General features: G+C 40.0%; 2 protein-coding genes across 8 annotated transcripts in view; both read left to right on the top strand.

Moving 5' to 3' along the window:
• Window positions 1-167: 167 nt before the first annotated feature.
• On the top strand, window positions 168-9,526 carry MCEE (methylmalonyl-CoA epimerase). Of its 2 annotated transcripts, XM_064456601.1 has the most exons (4): window positions 216-272; window positions 4,753-4,815; window positions 5,238-5,578; window positions 8,938-9,526. In XM_064456601.1, exons 1-4 carry the CDS (start codon window positions 242-244, stop codon window positions 9,088-9,090), a joined length of 588 nt encoding a protein of 195 aa, XP_064312671.1. In that variant the 5' UTR covers window positions 216-241; the 3' UTR covers window positions 9,091-9,526. The 2 variants fall into 2 exon arrangements, with proteins under 2 accessions (XP_064312673.1, XP_064312671.1); XM_064456603.1 differs by lacking the exon at window positions 4,753-4,815 and having other exon boundaries at window positions 168-272.
• A 6,258-nt stretch (window positions 9,527-15,784) lies between these two features.
• The window catches only part of APBA2 (amyloid beta precursor protein binding family A member 2), a 103,630-nt gene continuing 95,287 nt past the window's right edge, over window positions 15,785-24,127 (top strand). The window contains exons 1-2 of one of the 6 annotated variants that reach the window (XM_064456590.1): window positions 15,785-15,983; window positions 19,880-20,032. The gene's annotated coding sequence lies outside the window, so the exon portion shown is untranslated. The remainder of the gene's footprint in view (window positions 15,984-19,879; window positions 20,033-24,127) is intronic. The other 5 variants (XM_064456586.1, XM_064456587.1, XM_064456585.1 and 2 more) reach the window with 5 other exon arrangements.

Raw genomic sequence — 24,127 nt, 5'->3', positions numbered from 1 at the left:
GTGTAATGCTTTAGTCAGAAAACCTCCTCTCTCTACGGATGTCCCTTACTACAGCTGCGCTCCTTTGCACCTTCCTTCCCAGACGCAGTGCCCGTAGCTGTCCCCGCAGAGGCCGGCAGCTCGCAGCAGCAGGCCTGGGGCTCGCCGCACGGCCGCCGCCCCGGTGACGGCGGAAGACGGCCGCTCCCCCGCCCAGGCCCCGCCTGCTGCGTCTGGGCCGGGAGCGAGCGGCGGGGGCGAGATGGCGGCCTACCTGGGGCGGGCGGCGGACGGTAACGCGGGGGCCGGGCGGGGCGGCGGGGGCGGCGAGGGCCGGGGCGGCCGCGGCGCTCGGTGCCCGCTGCGGCCCGGCGCGCCTGCCCCGCGGCGGCGGGCGATTCCGCTCTGTACCGGGACCCGGCGGGCCGTCAGGGCGCCATCGCGCCGCCCCTGCCCGCTCGGCGGGGCGGGAGCGGGTGACCCAGGCCTCCCCCGAGAGCCTTGCAGGCCCCGGAAGAGCAGAATGCTTTTATAAATAAAAACAAGGTCTTCTGATCCAGATGACAGATACATCAACAACTGACATTATCTGGCTTAGAATAAATTTACACAGCAAAATCCAAACTTAAGCAATACTTAAGGTGCAAGGAGCTTCTCTTTTTTAAGGTATGACCTGGACGTCAAATGCAAAATAACCTCCTGGTCATGATAATTATTTGGACTGTTCACTTTCTTAATAGTAAGTAAGGGGAGGTTAAACTCACTGTACCGAAACCATGCTGTTTTACTTGGTAGCCATAGACTGCAGGAGAAAAGTGGATGAGAGACTCACTGCTGTCAGGGATCGATCAGTGCAATACTGAGAGTGAAAACACCTTTGTAGAATTACACTTTGATGGAAGAAACCAGAGCTGCAGCACAGTGAGACTCAGTTTCTAGAAACTATGGAGCCCACATGATTCCCAAAAGCCACCTCCTGCACAGAGCAGAGCAGCACTACGGATGACCTAATCCTTGGCTGGCAGTTTCCAAGACACTAATGCCACTTCGAAATTGCTGGGATTTAAGAACGGCCAGACTTTGCCCTTTCTTCATTTAGTCCAGATAGCTAATACACTGCCCTGTATGCCAGACTCCCTATGGTGACAGCATCCTCTCCACGCTTGGGAGTTTTTCCTCAACCTGAAATGGCTGCTAGTAGAGCAGTGCCCAGGGACAAGGTTCTTACTGCAACCACAGTTGTACAACCTCCCCCTAGAGAACATGTCTGAATTCAGTTGGATTTGGCTTGCGTTTGATTACCTAGCCATGTAGGTCCATGAACACTGCCCCACATAAGAGCAATAAGCCTATGAATAAACATTTGAAGGATGAAGATCTCATTTTATGGGGTACTTTAGACTTGTTACTTCATAATTTGCTCTGTTATAAAATGTAAGCCTCAACTGGTACAACTGTACATGTTTAAATTCTGATATGCATAATACTAGTAGATCAGTCAACCATTAATAGAATAAAGGGTAAATAAATTTAAAAATTAAGAAGGTGACATACATTCTGCAGTCTCAGGGAGGCTAGGAAGCCAGCAATCATACATGAGAGCAGGGTCAGCTGAACCTTCTCTAAAGGACAAAATACCTAGAGAAGTTCAGATTTGGTTGTCAGTGTTTGAAAAATGAGGTCTTAAAAAATCCAGTAGGGGCAAATATTGTATATACCAAGACAAGCAACCGTGTGTATGAATGTGGTCAGTATATGGAAGTTTTTCAAGCAGGACAGATACTTGCATAGGTACTTTAGTCACAGCATCCATTGGCAGAGTCACAGTGTCCCGAAGCAGAGAAAGTAATTATTTTTAGCATTAGAGAAAGTTAAGAATTACATGAATAATCCTGTAAGTCAGTGGAGAAATGCTTTTGTGATTGAAGAATTTAGCCACAACAGTTGCAGGACTAGTTTTGTGATACATGCATAAATACAAGTGTTTGTTTCCTGAAACATGAAAGTGATGGGGTTTCAATCCAAAGTTTGCTGAAAAGGTCTGGGTTTTTTGCTACAGGGTCATCTTTTGATTATTGGGTTAGAAGAAGAAGATTAGAATTTTAAGTAACTAATCTATATAGTTACTAATCTATGTAATGCAGGAAAAACACAGATGCTTTTTATTTAATCTCAATTTATACTGGTAATTATTGGTTTAAAATTAAAGTTCTGTATGCATATGACTAGAGCGTGGATAAATTCACAAGGCTTCACAGAACAAAGTAAAAAAACCCACCCCAAACCAGCTGAAGAGTCCTCTGCCCATGCATACTCATAGAAAAAATCTATAGACTTCTACCACCACAGTACATTAAGTGAGAGGAGGAAATGGAGAGATGCAAAAATAGTATTGTCACGTGAGTGCGCATTTAAGTATCTTTGACTTTACAAGAATCATAGGAATATACTTCACTTTTTCAATCTAGTCTCCTTCCAGGAAACACCACAAAACTCAAATGTTTCTTGGGCAGAACCCAACAGAAAAAGCATTTTCTGTTCTTTTTGATGTTGCTTCAGTAATAGCTGAGTAGCAGTCTGTGTCTCTACTTTCTGACAGTTTACTTGAAAACAGACCAAATACAAAATAAATTATGATAAGCATGTAGTCATATGCCCTATGTGAAGTACAGCAAGAACTGTAGATGGGAGATGTCAAAAAGAATGGGAAAAATTTTGGTCTTTCCCATCAGAAAAGATTGCTTGAAAAATCTACATTAGTAGTATTTCTACTGAACTGTGGTCTGTTAATATTTGGAAGAATGAATGAAACAATAAAAGGCTCTAGAAAACATAACAAACAATACAGTAAGTGGTCCTTATCTTTCAAAGGATTTTTCTCTTTTGGGGAATACTGACCTCCTCTAAGTGGAAAAGTATCTCTTGCTTCAGCAAGAATTGAATCAGGTGTTAATAAATAATAGTAGGAAGCAGAGCTACTTAGGTAGAATCTTAGGTGGACAGAAAAGACTGTACGGCGGGTGGGTTTTGGTGTTTAATTTTTTAATGTGTTATTTACTCTTGTGATCTGGTCAAACTCTAGTCTAGTTAATTATCCATGCCTCTAATTATGCCAACTAGATACTGCATGTTTCTTATTTTGTACATTATAAAGCACTGCACAGTATTGCTTCCTCAGGCAATTTCTTTGTTCACCCCTGATACAGCAGCATCTGGATGGCAAGTCTACGTACAAAATAGTTTCAGCACAGACATTTGAAAAACAAGAATTTTTCTTCTGTGTAGCAGTTGCTAGGGGATTTTTTTAAACATGTAAAAAGTGGAAAAGTACTTGGAAATACTGAGTTGCTCTACTATGCCGATATGATAGCCTAAAGGTAACAAGTGAAAAAGAATTGTCCAGAACTGGCTGTGATGAAGGAGATGACAGGATGTACTGTGGAAAGGCTGGTAAGAAATACTTCAAGGCAGTTACTTGCAGAACTGGACAAGTTTCTGGAAATTATGGATGTAGGATGTTTAGTTAGTATTATCGGATGATTCTGAGTAGACTTACTTTTGTGATACTAAGTCTTTGGAAGTATGCACATTGCACATTGCAATTTTAAGTCTCAAATACACACAAACACTTCCACCACAGCAGTGCTCAGAAAGGCTTATATTTAAGGACCGCATCAGTTGTCTTTGTGAAGAAAAATTAACTGGTAGCTGTAGAGTCTTGAATTCCTGTGAAACGGTAGTTCTCAGCTTCATACAGTGAAGCTAGCTGATTAATTACAGCTACTACTAACCTTACAGAGTACAAAGAATCTGAAAATATGCAAGCCAGGCTATCCTCAGTGTATTGCAAAGCATCCAGAATCCTAGTGCATCCCTAGCACAATCTCTTAGCAAAATAGCACATGAATTTAAAGATAAGAATGTCTCAAAGACTTCCAAAATGCTAACACACCTCTATCTTGGCTTTGAGGCATTGGGAACTCTGACATGGCCTAAAGCAAACTGGTATGAAATTAAAATCGGGCTTTTATGAATATATCCTTTCATGTAATTCTAATTCTGGTGCTAGAAACAACTGATATGACCACAATTTCTCCCCAACTCCCAACCTCTCCAGATTCTAGTACTCTGACAGATTAATTTTTAGTATAATTAATTCACAAGTATCCTCATTTTATATCTTTTGTCATTTTTTTAAAAACAAGCAACCATAGAACTATTTGCGAGCAACACAGCAATTTGACACAGGTAGTGCAAAGTTCAGTACTGCCTTGTCAGAGCAGTCTGTGAAGAGTTCTGTAGATATCTAAGCAGTTTTTCATGGTACTGTGTTTCTCCATGACTTCTCTATTTTTTGACTACATGTTAGCCCTTACTTTTGGGTCATGTGGTCATCCAATATTGTTTTATAATTACCTTTTCATTTATGATGATCCAAATGATATTATTTTTCTTTTGTAAATAATGCTGAAGTCAGCGGTGCTAGTTGCATTAAAAAAGCTATTATGATCTTGACCTTTGAAAGATAATCTTCTAAATTGTTATTGGTCAGTTGGACATGATGTTATTCACAGTGCTTGGAACTGAAATATTTCTGAGCATTTTGAAACAGGTCCATGAAAGTAAGTGTAAGACCTATATGGCATGTGAAAAGTAAGGAGGGCAAATGACTTATTCATTGGAGAAAGAGAAAATAAGAAATCAGACTCAGGAGATTTTAGGATTCTTTAAGCCTCAGATGCAACATAACATTTCTTTCCTTGCTGGAGTTAGTTCTGACACCTGAGAGCTCAAGTCTTTTACCTTTTGGATCTTGGAGTACCAATTCTATCCAAGGTTTGTTTTGGTTTTCTTGTTTCTTTGTTATAATTTCTAGATGTATAGGCATATCCTCATTTCTTTCTCTATTTTGTAAGAAGCTCTGAAAAATTCAGAAGTCACTTTTAAGTATACAGTTGACCATTACATTTGGCCATGTAGTCCTCTTTTTAACAGGGATATATAAGTGTTTACACCAAATTTGTGCACCCTTTTTTGGTTTTTTTTAATACTTCTGAATAAATACATACACAATTGCATAATTTTCATTGAGCTGTTAGTACTACACAATAACTATTTACGTGGTCTCAATCTACCTTCAGCTTCGCACACTGGTGTGCTTATGACATAGGAGTTATATGGGCCTCATTAAAAGGGGAAAGAGTAGATATTGGTACTTTCTCAAGGGCATTTTATTGGTGCTATTCGCTTTTTTTCAGGGCTTCTTACCAGACTGCAGACTTCAGCACCCACAATACGAACTTTGTCATCATCAAATTCCTTTTCTCCGAACATTCCAAGCTCTTTGTGGAAACTGGGCCGACTTAATCATGTAGCAATTGCAGTACCCGATTTGGAAAAAGCTCGGTCCTTGTATAAAGATGTGTTAGGAGCACAGGTGAGCAAGACTCTTGCTCTTCCCGAACACGGTGTCTACACTGTTTTTGTGGAGCTGGGAAATACAAAGCTGGAACTTCTACATCCTTTAGGAGAGAAAAGTCCCATTGCAAGCTTTCTGCAAAAAAACAAGACAGGAGGAATGCATCATATCTGCATTGAGGTACTTTAACGCAATATATCATATAATAAGATAGAGATATTAAAGTATGCATGTTTTTTTTCCATAGGTTTGAAATGTGTCAAGAACAAATATATAAGGCTGTCATATTTGTGAGAATTTACATTGCATAAGAAGAAGTCTTAAAAGTGCCTTTTTTCTGTTTTGGAAATCACAGTTCAATTTCATGAGCTTTGTGATGATTTTTTCCTCTTCTATGCTATGGAGATTCAATTGGAGAGTGGAGGGTTAAGTATCCAGTGTGGAAGGTGGACAAGCCCAAGGGCTTAGGAAGAGTGTTTGACAGGTGTCAACTTCCTGACATAGAAAGGACATACCTTGGAAAAAGATGGAGTTGTAAGTTTAAGCTAATGCATAGTTTAGAATTGCAGAAGTTTCTTCCTGTATGATATATAGTTGATAATTGTATACAGAAGTCAAAAAAGACAGTCAATCTTACTTACCAAACAGCAGTAAAGTCTCCAGAGTTTCTTTTGTCCTGTTCTTCCTTGTCCATCAGAGAGATTGGTCTGGGCGTACACAAGACATAAAGGTGCTGGGTATAGTAATTATCTGATTTAGTATACTTATGTTTTAGTATAGAAGTTTGATGCAAAATTTCATGCTGCTGCCTATGATATATGCTTTTAATATGTTACAGACCTGAGTCTTGCAAACTTTATTATTTCATGCAAGTGTAATAATAAAAAGTAATGAGATTACTGATGTGAGTAAAAATTGTTCTCAGAATACAACATAAGGACCAGTATTTGCAGTTGCATGATTTCACTGAGAATTGAGAAATTTTGCACTCACACAGGCATTGCAATTTTGCTTATATTAAGCTTGCCTATTTGCAAATGCTCAAGAGTAAGAAAATTAGTTCTGTTTAAATTGGCCCTAAACTGTATTCCTCAGCAGTTCTGGTATAGAAATATGAAAGACTTCAGCTGGATTTAGGAAATGTGGAGTGTAGAAGAAAGAAGTGATTTGCAGTAGGACTGAAAAAACCTCCGTAAGACCAGTGGTACTTAGAGGTACAAGAGAAAGAAGTTGTAGGGATTTCTCAGCAAAAAGAGCTCAAAGCTCCCAAGGGTTTCAAGTCTATGTAATCCCTTTTAAGACATTTCAAGAAATATTTGTTACCAGCTGAAACTGTTCTGTGTAGATTTCCATTTTGAATGAGAGATGATCTTGGTGCAGATAAACCAAAGATGGCTGTCAAGGGAAGTCATACTGTTAATTATGAAAATTGAGAAGAATGGGATATGCTAATTACACTATGTTGGAAAATGTAGAAGTGTTGTGTTAAAAAAGAAAATTTATAACTGTATATAGTAGGTCAAGCAAGCCAGGAATCGTAATCTAGCAGTTAATTTCTGTTAATCGGGTGAACTAGTCCTACATGCAGTCAGATTTTCCTAAATGAAGACTCACAAATACATTCTCTATGCAAAAAAAAAAAAAAAAAAAGAGAGAGAGAAAAAAAAGAAAATTATTGTTCTAAGTCCCTCATGTTTGCTTCCACATAAAAATGAATGGAAGATTATAGACTAATTTACATGGAGAAAAAAGCAATCCATTGTTGACCTGCTGTTTAAATGGGACTGAAAACAAATTTGGTCCCTACCATAGTCAATCAAAAAGATATTAACCTCCCTTGTGCAATTTTCCATTCTCCTCAGCATGGAAAATCTTACAATTTCAAAGAGATGTTGTCTTTCTAAAGTTGAGCAAAAATAGTTTTCAGAAGAACTATGAAAGAACTTCAGTGTCAAATGACAGTTCATTTGAAATTCAAAAAATATTTTGTAGAAATGTCTTTCTATGAACAATTTTATTGCAAAAAGCTGAATTGTGCAAATTCTTTCCATACTGGAGAGGAAGACTGACAAGTTTATCAAAATGCTTTTCATGTCTTCCTTATGTCTTATTATTCAAAGGAAATTTTTAGACAGGTGTTTTGATAGGGAATTTGTTTCAGACAAAATAAGCATTTTAAGCAGAAATTAAATTATTCCTGACCAGCTATAAATTAACTTAATACCTGCAATGAAATGCATGCTGGACATTTAGTAGAATAAGAAATACGACACTGATGCTCTCCTAACATGGATGCACCCACAGTCTTACCACTGTTTGCTGTCACTGCTTCCTTGGGGATGCAATAATTCATTCCAGCTGAGCCCAGACACAGTTCCTCTTCTGGCCATCTCTGCAGGACAGATGCAGCAGCTGCAGTGGCTTTTCTGTGTGGGGAAACAACCTGGAGGGAGCTAAGACACACATTATGTGTACTGTTTTATTTTAGATAAAACTTGACAGTAATTTCTTTGGGTTTTTTTTAGCCGACTAGTAGCTGTGTGTAGGAAGCACTGCAGTGAGTTCAGAAATTTCATGAACAGAACTGCTGCAAATGATATCTGTTCCTCTCAGTTACAGCTAGGTATTTCCTTCTTCCCTACAATGGCATCATGCAAGTTTATTCACCAAGTTATGTCCAGACACCTCAGTCTTGAAAAAAAAGCAATGCTATTATTTTAACTCTAGGTCTTATTGATTGTTGACTATTGGATTTGCTAAACTGAGTGCCAATTTGATTATTTCAAAGAATGAATGCATTTAAGGTTTGGGAAAATTCAAATTTCATCTGATGACATGACATCAGACTTGAGATCACATTATACAGCCTAGACATGTTTTTGTTAATTATGTATTTTTGCAGGAAACTGTATGGAAGTATTACATTAAAGGCTATTATTATAATTAAGTTCAATAGGAAAACCAGGTCATACTCTGGGTACGTTTCTGATAATTCCAGAGTTTTTCTTAAGAAACTTTATGAAGCTTAACCCACTCAGAAGGAAGATACATAAATCTAAAAGGGACTTCCCTTTTACCTTCTACCAATTGCCTTCCCTTTTCACCAGCATCTAATGAGTCAGTGTTCTGTCATCAATTAGACAGGGAGGCATTCTTCTTTAGTAATTGACAGTTAGAAAGCAATATGATCTTCTTAGTAATAGTAATCTAGAGTTTATATTATTTATGGAGTCCTTATAAAGTAACAACATAAAAAATCAGTGGGCTTTGTGAATGAGTGATTTTTAAAATAATTTCTTAAATATAGCAAAATCTATTTAAACTATTTTATAAAATCTTCAAATGACAAATGCAAAATTCTATAGGGTTTTTATTTTTAAGACTAGGTGTCTTAAAACAGCTTCATAATTTATTTTCAGAATTATATTAGAATTTAGAAATAACATTTTAGTAAGGAATTGTATTATTGGTCATAAATGTAGCCCGCATATTACAGTGTAATATGTTAATTTGTATGAACTGTATTTTTCTTTTATAAGGTTGATGACATAAAAGCTGCTATGACAGAACTGAAGGAAAAAAAGATACAAATATTGAGTGAAGAGCCAAAAATAGGCGCACATGGGAAACCTGTGATTTTTCTTCACCCTAAAGATTGCCACGGAGTCCTTGTGGAGCTTGAGCAAGCTTGAACTGTAATATTCATAAATAAAACAATAGATTAGTTGTGAAGTGACTGAGCTGGTGCTGAGAATATTGGTGTGCTATTCAGTCTTTACAAGTTCACTATAGTTCCTGTGGATTAAGTACAGCTTTGGAGTACTGAAACAGTGCTACAGATTTAGGGTCATTTTCTTTTTTGTTGTTATTGATCTGATTTTCAGAATTATTATGTTGATATTTCTTGAATTCTTTGTTATTCTAAAGACAAATCCATGAGCCAAGTTACATGTGTGCTGTTGCCTCATGTTTGCAGCATGGTTTCACCTCTGTAACCACAGAAACTGGACAGTTTCTAGGTCATCCCACATTATTTTGTTCTGCATTTCAGAGCGGAGATCCACTTCTCAGTGACAACAATACAGCATAGATATTGCCTTTAGAAATAAAGGAAAAAGGAACACTGTATTTTCTGTTTGCACCATTCATTGTCTATGCTTCACACTGACTGGTTCATGCAGTAAAAAAAATCCTTAATCCTTATGTTATTGTATGGGTGTTTGCAATCAGTAAATAAGTTTTTCTTGGCATAGCAGTTACTGCTAAGTTAGTTACCATGCATAAATCATCATTTAGTTGTTTTATGAACTTTGTGGATATGTAGGCAATGCAAGAAAAGTACCTTAAATGTATTTCAGGCTGTACTGTACTTGTCACATGTTAGGTTTTTCAGGTATTGAATATATATTTTTCAAGCTTTATCCATAGGAAGATACCTGGAAGAGACCTGAACAAATAGCAATTAATCTTTTCACTCACTTCATAAATATTGTTTTCCTATGCAAAAGCACTTACAGAATCAGTGGAAAACACAAGCTGCATAAGTCTTGCTTATGTATACTGTCTTTAACATCACAGAGCATGCCAGCATACTTACGCTTCTGATAGACTGCAGTCACAGTTTGTTGACTTATTCATGGACAGACTTGGCTTTATTAGATTAAGCAAGCAGAGTTTGTCCTGGTACATTCTTTTATAGGTTTGTTTTGACACATCAGCTGTAGAAATCGAAGACTTGTTGTTTCTCTCTCTAGTTTTCTTAATCATTAAAAGTAATATTTTTTCCTAGCTAAACCACAATATGAATTTTGTATTTTCCTATCTCTGCATATACAATGAATAGTTTCAGCTTGATATGAGCTAAGTTCATTTTTGTCTAGGAGAATTTTTACTTAATGGAAACTGAATTACTTGTGTTTTGTGTCATGTTTGTTACAACAAAATAGTATAATGTTGACCCGAGAGTTAAACAGGGCTTTAAAGACATTTATACTTCCTCATTAATTTTACTTCTGAAAAAAACTCTGCAAAGCCATGCATTTTTTAAAGATATTTTTGTACTTAAAATAAATACTCCTGTCATATTTTAAGAAAAATAGAGTCTTCCACAGGGTTCATGCATGTCACCAAATCACTGTTTAGAGGGTAGTTTGTGATCTAAATTCTAAATTGTTTGAGTTCAGAAATCCTAAGGAAAAAGCAGGATGATTTGATATTCCTGAAATATGATTCTGTCATTCTAGAAGACATTCTACTAGCAAAGCTGCTTTTGTCTTTCCATTCTTTCAAAGATGGGGAGGCATCTTTTCTGCAAAACTAGCATAGGAATGCCAAGACTAGAAGCCTCGCTGGTTACATGTCAAGATAATTGAACAGAAGTCTTTGAACCTAATATCCGTAGTTTGGTGCAACAGAAAACAGGGCAGTCCTCCCTAGGTCCCTACTCCATTTCTTTGTCCTCTCTGAAGGAGATGGAATTTTGTGTATGACATCTATCAATACACTCAGAAAAGTAGCTTGATAGAGTACTAGGGAATGGAGATTTTGAGTAAACAATACTTACTCCACTTGTCTCATTGTGCTCCCCATATTATTAGCAGAAAGACACTTGTAATGCTTTTAGCTAGTAACCAGCAATTTTCCTGACTGACTGCAGTGGGGTTGCCTAGCACTAAGTCAGCTGATGTATTTTGTTCATCATAGCTAAGTCATGCTCTTATCTCACTCACAGCTTATACATTTCATCTGACTCCTCCTAAGGTGGAAATCAAGATATTAACAAAAACCCAAAACAAAAGGACAACAACAACAACAAAAGGAGAGTTTAGGCCTGTAAAATTAGTCAATACCCAAAACTGGGGCATGCTTACTACAAGCTCTTACCATATGGTGGGATCAGTCCCCTTTACTTGCCTGGGTATGCACTACAATATATGAGAATTTCCACCTGTGGAGCTCTAGGCTTGGAATGAGTAGCCAAGAGAGCTGGACAGCTGAAGAATCTGAAGACAGCTAAGGTGCATTGAGAGAAGTGTCCTGTTCATAAGCCTAACTCCCATAGACTTCAGTGGGAACACGATCAGCCCCTATACTTGTAAGAAACTTCTAGTCCTTCACCTTAAACCAGAGAGCCTTCAGAGGTCATTCTTTGTTCTGACTTTCTAAGGGTCGGGACTAGGGGGGTTTAGATATATAAGCCTTACCCTCTGTCACTGCCATGATTATAAAAGGGGAATAACATCAAGAAAAACAGTGGAAATTCAGGGATGGAAACTGGAGCAATAGAGAACTGTGATTTGTTTCTTCCATTGGAGGGACACTTAATGATATACCCCTGTTGCATCAGTATACAACTTCTGAAAGAACAACAGTGATTCAAATAACTGGAGCCTGATTAGCTTGGAAGCGAATTAGGCTTTGACAATGGGCATTTGTTTGTTTGTTTATTTCAAAAGATACAGTGAAACCTTTTCTGATAATGTCAAGCTTTTCAGAAGATGAAGTGTTAATATTTTGTCAGTGAATTTTGTCACGCTTAGGTCATTTCTCAAGTGCAAGTTTCCTGTTCCAATCTCTCCATGTGCCTTTTTTCCCTCTGAGCTCAAGCATGTTCCCATTTCATTCTGCCTAAGGCAGACAAGACACATTTTTCTGGACTCAGGCATTACTCAGGCAGCTAAAGGGCTGATAATTAAATGATGCAAAATACCTTTTTTGAGTTCCTCTATGCAACCCTCAAGTCTCTCCTAGGTGAGAGAAGAGGCTGCAGAATGAATCCCATTCTATAAGATGAGACAAACCTAGAAGCAAACTCAAAAAGCTGAGAAAAGGACTAACTACATGCCTTTTAAAAGCTAAGAGTTCTGCAAATCTGCAAAAACTCTGGTCCCATCATGTTTATACTGCCATTAATTGACCTGAATTAAACAAAACAAAACAAATAACAAAAAACTCCCCCAAAACCCACAAAAAAACCCCTCAACTAGTGGGTATTTAATTCTGAATTCAATTGCCTTCATTATTACCATATTTACCCAACTTATCACAAGTTTTGGGAGAATATACTCTATCGTGATGCCACAGACACAGTGCTTAATACAGTTAACAGAGCCTGGAAATTTAGAAAGCTGTGTATGAATGACAGGAGGAACGCATGATGGCACTTGCTTTTGCAGGCTGCTTCCTGTGTATAATGCTGAGAATAGAGTTTACTTACTTTACTTTCCTAATGCACATGCAGAAGCATTGCTGTCTATTGTTAAGGACAGTCCTTGGATTTGGACTTTATTGCTGAGATAGATGAATGGAAGTTGGTGTGACCAAGGAAGTCTCATAGGAAGACCAGGAAACATGACAATGTTTACAATGTCTAGTTGAGGTACTTAGAGTAGGTGCTCTGAATCATTTCCTTGGTGCTTCATTTGATTCTCTCTGTACGAGAGCGATCTGACTTGGGTTTGTTGGACTCAAGAACCCTTAATTAAAAGTTAGAGTTAATTGTTTCAATAAACACTCAATACTTTTACCAAAGCAGTTGTCATGTTGACCCAATTATTAGACTGTGAAACAGAAGAAATCCCTAAAAGGGTAGCCCTGGTGCATTTTATAAGGGTGCTGGGTGGCAATAGACACAGAAAGGTAACCAACAGTTTAAACTTGGAACATCAAATCATATAAGATTAATATGGAAATGAAAACTAACAACGAGATATAAATTAATTGGCCCAACGCTGACATTTTAAAATGGAAGACCTCACCTTCTTAGAATGCAAAAACAGTCACCTTTGATGAGTATTTTCAAAGCGGTTTGAACATTTTATGAAATGTATATTTATCTTATTGTGAAGGAGTGAGGTTTGCCTCCCAGGATGGTATAATCCTTAAATATCTATAAAATGATGTAATTATCTAGTTTCAAGTTCATTTGCACTGTCTTGCATATTTTAAAACAGCATGATTAATGCAAATTTTATAGCATAGATTCACAAGTGAGGAAGAGTTCTTTCATAAGCATCTTAAAGTAATGGTACATTTTGAAGCACTTAATGACTTTTCTAGGCATAATCCAAACTGTAATCTAGAGTGATATTTAACTGTTATGCTTTGTTAACATAAAAATAGCAAATAGGTACTAAAATCTATAAAACAGATTTTTAATGAAGATTTTTACTTATTTTTAACACTGCATTTTTTCAGTAATAAAGATGGGTTTATATCATGATTTTAAAAAAAGGTTTTGAAGTAACTAGTAACTGTGGGGACTCTGAAGGCATATGTGGTGATGCACAGTTTGCATTAAATAGGGGCAATATTCTACTTCTGCATCTATGGGTGGTTTGTATGGAAAAGATTATTTCCAGAAATTGGAGAGTAGCAGGGAGGTGCATTATTGGACTGATATTATTTGTCCTATTTTTACCTTCCATATTGGTATGCAATTTTCTATAATAACTACCTGTCTGAGTCTCTGTCTCCAAAATGAGGTGGAGAGAGAATGTTTGTTAGGAACTTAAATTTAAGAAGTTAAAAAATACATCCCATTCCCTGTGGGACTCCTTCAGTCTTTGAGAGGTCAGTTGTAGTACAATACCTGCAGCTGCAATAACTTCAGAAATAAAACACATACCTGCCCTGTGAGGCTGGGAATACTGCTTTTGGTATATTGATTAAGCAAGTGAAAACTTCCTTATATAATGAGGCTATTTCAACAAGTTCGCTATTTTGACCATCAATAATATGAACTAACATGATTTACCAAATGTTTAAACAACCCACCTATAGATTATATATAACATCCTGTATTTCTGTGTAAAACATACATGCATTGCAGTTTACGTAATGTTTCAATTCTTATTCTCTTCAAAAGAGAACCAAAATCAGTCAAGTAATTAGGATATAGAAAGGAACTGATAAGAAAGGTCACCATAGAGAAAACCATGATAGAAAATAGCCTATTAGTAGCAGCTGGCTACTTTGTAGGTAGTGAATCTTAACAGAAATCTTAACAACTAAACAAAAACAAGAATAATAAAAAAAAATCCACAAAAATGGTGTTTTCTTGATGGGCCTTTACATGTACATGGAATTTGACTTGGTACTAACCAACTGGTATAGCTATCCTAGGGCAAACAAAAGCACACCAAGTTGGACACAGCTATTACAGTGAACATTAACATCTAGCTGATTGGAATGTAATATAATCACATTAAGAGAGCTTTTCACTTTTGCTATCATGAGAAAGGCTACTTTTTACATTCAAGAATAGCTACAAGTTCAAATTTGCATACTTATGAGCAAGTCCTGTCATAATTGGCCTAAGAGTACTTGATCTCACATATATTTCTTTATATTCAAAGTAATCCCCATCACCTAGCTGCAGTAGAAAGATCTAGTAGTTTCTAATGGAAGGCCTGAGGAACCAACTATGTTTATCATTCACTGTAAGGAACGTTCTTGGAGAAACCCACTTCAGTGAGCTTTTAAACAATAGAGATTGCATCTTCTATTTTTAATCTTTATGGGGGGATCTATGTATTATCTGCACAAGGGCATAAAAATAATGATTTGATCTTATAAATCTGGCCATATGGTGGAATGTGACTAAGTCCAGTCATGTCCCCTGCTATAATGTTCAAACTTTTGGTGTTTAATTTGGTTTTTGTTACAATGGAGCACCTCAAGCAATAGGGAAACCTGAGATCATTAACTAGCAGGATTACATAGCTAGCATTCAGGAATGTGCTTCATAGAAAAATGGTATGGAAGACTCACAGAAAATAGCATATGCTATGGCCCACCACCAAAGCAGGGTCCCTAAGTGTACTGACCGCTGATGCAGGGTGGCCTTGCCACATGTCACAGCAGGACTGGAGGCCTACAACAAACACCTGCCTACCACTGCTGCTTGAGGGGCTCCTGAAGGGTAGTGGGGCCAAGGCTTGCTCCATCCAGCGAGCCAGGGGTGTGGGAGCGATGTGCCCCACGGCTGGCTCTCCTCAGTATCCAGGTCTGGGCAAGCTCCTCCACCAGCACGTGTTGTGCTGGAGCAAAGCGGGGCTCCCAGCCTCCAGTATCAGTGGAAGTCCATATCACCAAGCCACCCACTTTTTGTGCCATTTTCTGGGAAACTCGGGGGCACACAAACACGGCATCACCTCACCGGCCCTCTGTGAGACAGCGCAGGGAGTTCTGCCATTACCCCTTCCAACCTCGCTGGGAGCAGGCCAAGGAGGACCCTGCGAGCAGAGAGCAACGCCCGCGCTTCGAGGCACGAAGGCTGACAGGCAGGGCCGGGGGCAACCGCAGGGTAGGGGCAGCGGCCCGGGGCGGGCGGGCTCAGTCGGTGCGGAGGAGAGGCGGGGGACGCCGGGCCGGGCCGGGCCGGCCCCCTGAGGCGCCGCGGCGGCCGGGCTATGCGCCATGCAGGTTCCCGGGCGGGCGGCGGTATGCTCTCACGCAGCTTCCCGGGCCCTCCAGCCGTCGCGGTGTGTGGCACCGAGGCAGGCACACAAAAGAGCGGCTGCAGCTGCCCCCGTGTCGCCGCCGCGGCGCGGGGTGGGGACCGGCACCGCCGCTGCCAGCAGGGGTAAGGAGTGGGGGCGCAGGGCGGGGGACTGGCGGCCGGTGTCGTCGCGGGGACCGGCGGCTCCGCCGGGGGTGGGGCGGCAGCATCCCTGCGCGTCCCCTCCGGGGAGCGGGGAGCCCGCGGGTCAGGGCGGGCGCTGAGGGGGCGCCGCCGCCTCCGCCCCGCGCGAACATCGCTCCCCTTGAAATCAGGGCTGGGGGCTGCCCGCCCCGCGAGCAGCTACCCCCGCCTCATCCCCACCCTGGCAACCGAACTACCCGCAGGGGACGGGGAGCCGGGGTGAAGGGGAGCCCCTGCGGCATGGCGTCGCCCGCCGGTGCGGTCGCGGTGGGCGGCGCGGCGGCGGGGGGCTCCGGCACCGGGGGCTGCTGCAAGCCCGCATGGCCCCGCTGGCACGGAGCATCTCTTCTGCCCGCTGTGGCGGGGAGGCGGCGGCGGAGGATCCGCGCCGCCACCGCCTCCCGCCAGCCATTGGGGAGCTGGCAGGGTCTCCCCAGAGCCAGGATGCCGCTGGGGACATGGATGCTTCGGGAGGGCTGCGAGCCCCCCGCCTCAGCCCGCCATCCCGGCCGCCTCACCTCAACCCTGCCGTAACGTCTGCCTTCGGTAATGCAGGGATCGGCGATGCAACATATGCATAATGTCTGTGTTTTGTGGGAGGGCGGGAGGCTTAAGAGTCTTAATAGAGTTAAAAGAAATGCGAGAGGAGCCCTCATGTAATGCAGCACCACTAAGAGTTTGTATTTGTTTCTGATTTCATGCCTCCAGTGTAGCAAATGGATCAGAGCTTTTGATCCATTCTGTTCCCATTTCCTTCATCGTGAGTTCTGGAGGGAAAAAGCTTCTCAATTGCGAATACTTGATTTTTGTTGGGATAAACAGCATGAGACATCATAGCATGGTCTGTTTTCCCCTTTTTGAACAGTTTTTTGAATACGTTGGGGGGGTTTTGTATTGCCATAACAAAAGGGGTGGGTGTGGGGGAGAGGAAGGGAATGCTGCGTTTGGAGCTGCATCTTGGAAAGGCAAAGACGGGCTTATTTTGCCTCAGCTAGCAGTCTGCACTTTCAGATTTATGTACTTTGCATCCTCAGTGTCGTTTTGATGGTTGTTGCATGCGAGTGAGGGCATACAAGAAATGAAGTTTAAATAAAGACAAGAGATCATACAATGGTCATAGTACAGAGATAATGTGTATTGCAATGATGGTTAAGGAAAGTCTTAAATTACTGTGACCAGTTTGGGTGAAAAATACAGGTAGTGTTTCTGTTGTATTACCTGGTTAAGGCCACCCTGTAATCTCTCAGGAAGGGCTGGGAAATCCATTTGCAGAAAAGGTATATTGTGTATTATGCCTGTTACCAAAGAATCCCTTGTTACTTAACCAGCAGAACTGAAAAACAGAAACAACTGCTATCGTAGTTTTATGTGGTTGTGTGTAAGCAATAGTATTTCCACATAGGATAATTTTTAAAAGGAGGAATTTTAGTGTAATTCTTTATTGCTACTTAAGTAAAAATACAGTATGTGCTGATTATCTGTACACTGAAAAGTGTGAGATTGATGTTTATGTTAAAGCATAAGATTGTAATTTATCACTGTATAGTCCAGATTCTCCTGTGTATGGGACATAGTTCCATATGTTGTTCTATGGGTACTAAACTACTAAAGGGGAAGCCACCGTCCTTACTCCACTTTGGGCTCATAGGATTTCAGGCTGCAGACTTGTCTTTGTAAACCTTGATTATCAGACTTCCTAACCCTAAATTCTCTGATAGTTTAGCCCGTATCTACACTCGGAAATATTTAAAGGAATTTTAAAAAATGCAGTGTTGCCTCTAATCAGCAGCTGCATTATTGCTTCCCCTTGATCCTCTGACGGGAAAGGAAAAGTGTTCTTGAAAAGGCCATAGCTGCTCAGTTTTTTTGGTCAAAGGCTTACAATTCTAAGGAAGAATCTTGAAAAGCATCTTTTGTACAGTTACTTCGTTAGTGCTAGTTCAGCTTGGAGACTGGACATGAATTTAAACAAGGGCTAGGTCTTTAAAAAGTGGCCTTTGCTTAAGCCTGTGAACATGAGGAAGCACTTCAAGAAGCATAATTTTACCATCTCTCCAGCTTTTCTGATAAGAACATTTGCTAAAAAATAAACTGTGGTTTAAGCCTCTTCCAGTTTACATTCCTGTGCTGAGGGTAGAGAAATCTAGCAAGAAGTGTTCTGTTCCAGGCTACCAGCTCACAGAGAGAAATATGGAAGATCCTGGTTTTGTCCAGAACAAAATGTTGGTTGTAGCCTTTGAACACAGCAACTTTTAGGTGCTTTTGCAGACTTTTTATATCCATTTCCCTTGTGATCTGTGTCTAAATAAACAAGGCAATGCTTTTTATGCTTTAAGCCATTGCAACGATAGAGGCTAGGGGGCAGCCCTGCCAAGATGGCCCAGAGGTCCTGGTGGACAGCAAGCTACACGTGCATCAGCCATGTACCATGGCAACAAAGATAGCCAGGAACATCCTGGTCTGTATGAACTAGAATGCAGCCAGTAGATCAAGGGAAGTAATTACCCCCCTCTACTCATTCAGTAGACCACATCCAGTTTTGGTGCTCCCTGGTACAAGGAAGATGATAATGAACTGTAGTTCTGCAGAAGCCACCAAAGTGGTTGGGGCTGGAGGCCAGGCACTGTGAGGAGAGGGTGAAGGGGTGCTTGCTCAGCCTGCTGAAGGGGAGACTTTGGCAGAACCTAACAGCAGCCTTCCTGTACGTACAAGGAGGTGTTCAGGGAAGTGGAGCCAGACTCATCACAGTGGTATGTGGCAGAGACTGAGAGACAATAGGCATGTGTTGAAACAAGAGGTTCAGACTCAATATAAATAAAACCTTTTCCCCCCAAGGACAATTGTACATGGGAACAGGTAACCCAAAGAGGTTGTGTGGTCTCCGTCCTTGGAGGTTTTTAAGACCAGACTGGGTAATGCCCTGAGCAACCTGATCAGGCCTCACTGATGATCCTGGTTTGAGCAGAATGTTGGACAAGAGACCTCTAATATTCTTTGCAACTTGAATTGTTCTATGACCCTATGAACAGTTGTATGTTTGTGCCTATCCATATGTGATACAAGAACCAGACAAGTTTCCAGAAGTCAGAATTTTTTTAGAAAGAACTAGGGCTTCCATTCTAGGGCTAATCCATCTCAGCAAAGATGGAGTATAATATCAGTATGATACATTGGCCTCTATTACCTGTGTAATAGTAGATTAGTACAAACTAATAGCTTACTATAAGCCTCCCAAGGAAGAAATATTTGCTTGAAATATTTTTATTTTAATGTAGAAATAAACAAAAGAAATAACACACTTCTTGCAAGCAAGAACCTCCAGCTTTTATAGCTGGAGAAAATAAAGCACTTGCAGTCACATGCGCTTCACAAGTTAAGAGGAAGAGCTGGAAGCAGAATTCACTAGTTTTTAGACACTCCACAAAACGTGCAATTGCTGAGTCAAATGTTCATTATAAGTACTTTAGATACTTGCAAATGCTTTTAGTCTACTGGAGAGAGCATTAAAATGTAAGATTCTTTTTTTTTTCCTGAGGACCCATTTTGCCTTGAGGGCTGTGTGAAAAGCAGCTCAAGAAAACACCATGTTTTTCTTGAAGTGTTTAGTGCTTTAGGCTGTGCTGCCTGTGGGAGCTGAACATGCAGTACTTAGGCTTTATCATGGCATCCATGAGAAGAGGGCTTTCATTCCAATTCTCAGTTTTGTCTGAACTTAAGTCTCATCTTGGCTAATGATACTATTTTCCAGAAGAAAGGTCTTATAAAGCTGGCAAAAATACGTATAGGTAAATGCTCTGTCATTTGAGTACATGACATTCCTTTCCTTTGTGTTGCAGTACTTACTGTGTTCATTCACCTGCTGCAGCAGAGGAAGGTGACTTGCACTTCAAGAGGAGTAACTCATTGCTGAGCAGAGACTGGTACCGAAAACTCTGGGATTAATAGGTACTCCCACCTAAGCAAAAGAGGGACAACTCGAAGCCCTGTAGGTAGGGATGACAAGGAAGAAGTGTCATTGTTCTCAGATGATAAGGTTGCATGAAATATTGCTGGAGATGCAGATGCATACTCTGAAGAATACTCATACATGAAGGGATAATTTTGAAACAGAAGTAAATTAAGAGGAAAGGAAAGTTGGCAAAAAGGTATACTAAAAGTCTTGGAATGGAGAAATATGTCAGTTATAACCAGTGTGAGGTTTGTAGTCTAGATAAAGATTTTCAAATAGCAGTACTTCTGCAATGCAGACATCTACTAATATCCATCTGGGCTACCAGTGGGAGCTGCATGGAGGAGTATCTTGTGATAGTTGTCTGTTTTGAACCATTAATATGATATTTCCTTCAGAAAATAGCCCTTCTAGTTACAGACTTAGTAATGAAGATTCAGCCATATAGGAATAACTTGTTATTGTTTTATTACTTAAAAGCAGGTTGAATATTTCCATTCTGTTAATTGAATGAAGTAGGTTTTGAACTTCATTTTGTGCATTGATGTTAGGAATATTTGTGATCATGTCACCAGCTAGCATTATTTCTAGACTTCTGTCTTTCCTTTTACTTTCTGAGAGATCCCCCTCACAGACGTACTGGTCAGCTACAACCTTTGCAGAAGTTCCTCTCCCCAAGTCAATTGTACTGTAACCTTGATCATTTTCGAAGAGTGAAATCTGCTGATTTTATTCCTAAAAGGTTTCTACAAGAAAGAGGCCTGACCTTGCAAGTTTTTCTTTCATACATCATCTACCTTTGTGTGTTAAGAGTTCATAAGATTAATCCTTGAAGAATTTTGTGAAATTCTTTTGCCTGAGTACGGTGATTAGATTTAGCTAAGATTTTGTTATGTGGTCATAGCAGGCAAGTTACTTCTTACTATCACGAGTATAGCAACATCTTAAAAGCAAACAAACAGCTTACAACCCAACATAATAGTTTTGTAACACTAACCATGAGTGGTGACAGTGTTCTGGTGGGTGTGTGGATCTAGATGCTTGACTACTATAGTCCAGAGTGCCAAGCGATGTTATCTAACACAGGAACATAGGGCTTTTTGGGTTAATTTCCATCTTCTCCAGTAAGGTACTTTTCTTGCAGTGACTGTAGAAGAGTCATCTCTGCTTTCCAGTTGTTCAACTTTGGATTTGTTGTGAGTGACAGCCAAATTATTATCTTAGCATGACACTGCAGGGTTCTCTGGGGGATTTAGTGAGATAGTAATTCCAGTAAAAATTGAACAGAAAATTCATATTTTAGCAGATAAACAGAGATGGAGAATTAATATTTTTATGTATCGACTTCCATCATTCCATCTCACTGTGTTAAGAGCCTGAGTCCACGGAAAGAGGTTTTAGGAATGACATCAGAATGATCCCCTGGGATCACTGTGTAGTCTGCTCCTCTGGATAAGCTGCTGAAGAAGGAAGCATAGGAATAAATGTAGAAGACCTTGCATACCTTCGGGTTCTAACAGTTGATGTAAACCTTAGTTGCACTACAAACTAGCAGTAGGCAGCAGTGACAATGTCACCTCAATTCTCTACAAACAAACTGTGCCTATCTTTGGGAGAATCACATGGACGAATCCCTTAAGGGCCTTTGGAAGGGATGCCTTAGGCATCCTGCCGTGCATAAGACCACTGGTCTCGTGCAAAGTGAGCCTGTAGCACCCAGAAATCCTCAGTCACAGGGAAAATGAAGTCATTACAGCAATTCATACTAAGGAAGAAACAAAGTGCATCAAAAGCCAGGTGGAACCAACTCTTGTTGGTTCACAAAGCATTTGTGACAGGGCAGGCACTTTCAAAGTGGTTATGGTAATAAAACTTGGAGAAAGCTTATCTTTCTACATATCTTTCTACATATCTTTCTACAGCCTTTAGACCTATAAGTGCTGACTTACCTTAGAAGTTCTAAACTGGTTATAGAAATAAAATTAGCATATTGGAAAGCAAGAGGACATGGGAGGAAAGAAGGAGGAAGGGAAACAAGGCAATATCTGTATTGGTGGTGGTCTGTATATGAAAACTCCCTGAGGAGGAAGAGGAAGTGGCAGAAATTTTTGAAGTGTAGGCTCCAAAAGAGTGAATGTTTAGGTAGAAGTAGGGAGCCTGGATGAAACATTAGCTGCAACTTCAAAGGCAAGGTGATACCTGCCTCAGATTGTAAGAAACACAAGACTATGAAGTCATCAGTGTGTTGTCTGCATTAAACCAGGATAAACAACTATGAAGGAGCAAAACATTGAGGCTCTATGTCTGTCTTTTTTGGTGCTCAATTGTTCAAAAAATGTTTAGACAAGTGTTTCTAAACAGCATTTTTTCCCCTGCTATACAAGCTCTAACATAGGGTGAGAAGCCCAAGTTCTGCAAGGACAGCACCTATCTAAACAGTATTATAAGAACCTCCCAGAAGGAGTAGCCATGTTTGGTATTCAGTGTTGAGGTTCAGTGAAATAGCTGATCTGTATGTGAGAGAAAGAGAAATAAATAAGATTCCTACACAGCCCTCCTCATATTTACTGCCTTCATCCATTAGACAGAAGCAAAGGTACTTGGGTGGACTTTGTGTTGCCTGCTGTGCCTTTCAAAATCAGAAGATCATCTACTGTACTTCAGTGGTTAGCCTGTCTTTCTAGGGAGTGTCAGAAGTTCTAGTTAATGTTGCCTTTTCCTGCCCCAGCAAAATGGTAATACATTCCTGAGTGCCTGGTTACTGAAGCAACTGGAGCAACTGAAGAGAATGAATGTTGCACAGACCAGATTCTTTTCTGGAATGACATAGGATTTTTTTTCCCCCTTATCACCAAGAGTGAAATGACATCAAGCAATTGATGTTACTCTAGAATCACTGTTACCAGCTACCACAAAAATATCATTTCAGAGCAAGGGTAAATACACCCTTTGGTTTAGCCAAATCTTAAAATAGGCCTCAAAACTCATACTCTAAAAGCCAAGAGAGATGCCTTTCAAGACATCAGGGAGAGTGCATGGAGGTGGGATTGCTTGTTTCTTGTTCAGAAGCAAGATTACTTCAGAGCTGCTATACTCCTCAAATCCACACCAAATCTCTTTCCTGAGAAAGAGGTTACTGTTACTAACCATATTTTAAAAAATGTTTTCTTCTAATCTGTACCTTCTCTGTGTATTAAGGATGGCCAGCCTGACCGCTACCAGGTTTCACGAGGTTGCTCTGTTGTCTTGAGTTTCAAAGACCACTGCAACTACTAATGCAGGAATAGTCATAAAAGCAGTTACACAAAGAACACAAATATTTCTACTCATAAACTGATCCAGTATGGGTAAGAAGCAAAGACTTGCCTCAGTTCCAAATTCTTACTATGCAGCATAGCATGTTGTTGCCATGCCACCAGAATTGCTTGCCTTGATATTTAAATTTACCCTTAACAGATTTGCATGTAAAAAGAATGAACTGTTAACAGTACATTAAAATATAAAATAACCTGACAAGACATAAGCCTTGTCACCAATTTGTTAATGTATTTTTGACCTCTACAGATTTTTATTTTCTTTCCTAAATAATCCCCACCATAATAACAAATCTGAGAGATGAATGAACCAAAGATGAATGAAATATGGAAAGATTCTGTTTGGTAGTGCAATAAAGGTTTATATCCAGGGAGGAATATAAATTATAGTTTCAATACTTAACAAAAATGTGCATTTTGCCTACCTCAGTTGCCATCCTTCATAGTCTTTCATTTAGCACTACAAAGGGAAATCAAAGTATAATGATTTTTTTTTGTTATTGCTGTTTTGTGGAGGAGAAAGGAGTGTTATACACACATATATAATGTCCTTTAGGCACAAAATCTTGTGTTACTGGAAGGCAACTCTTGATTAGAGAAAGGCAGCTTTAGAAAGAAACTTATCCCTGTGATATTCTTAGCCAGTGAATCAGTGTGGCTTTAATTATGTAGAAGTATTTGACATATTATGGCCCAGGAGATAAGAGCTGTCACATACTGGATGATAGAGAGAAAGGGAAGGAATTCTGTTGGTGATTAGAAATTCCATGCTCATTGCTGCATCAGAGGCATCAAATGAGCAGTGGAGGGGAATACTTCCT

The sequence above is a fragment of the Phalacrocorax carbo genome, chromosome 7 (assembly GCF_963921805.1).
Source record: "Phalacrocorax carbo chromosome 7, bPhaCar2.1, whole genome shotgun sequence".
Classification (NCBI taxonomy): Eukaryota; Metazoa; Chordata; class Aves; order Suliformes; family Phalacrocoracidae; genus Phalacrocorax; species Phalacrocorax carbo.
This window is presented reverse-complemented; position numbering and strand designations above follow the sequence as displayed.

Bases quoted from the DNA above. Each gene is read 5' to 3' on its own strand.
- MCEE (XM_064456601.1), top strand. From the start codon at position 242: ATGGCGGCCTACCTGGGGCGGGCGGCGGACG. The intron at 4,816-5,237 runs GTTTGTTTTGGT...GCTTTTTTTCAG, and splicing joins GAGTACCAATTCTATCCAAG to GGCTTCTTACCAGACTGCAG. The intron at 5,579-8,937 runs GTACTTTAACGC...TTCTTTTATAAG, and splicing joins TGCATCATATCTGCATTGAG to GTTGATGACATAAAAGCTGC.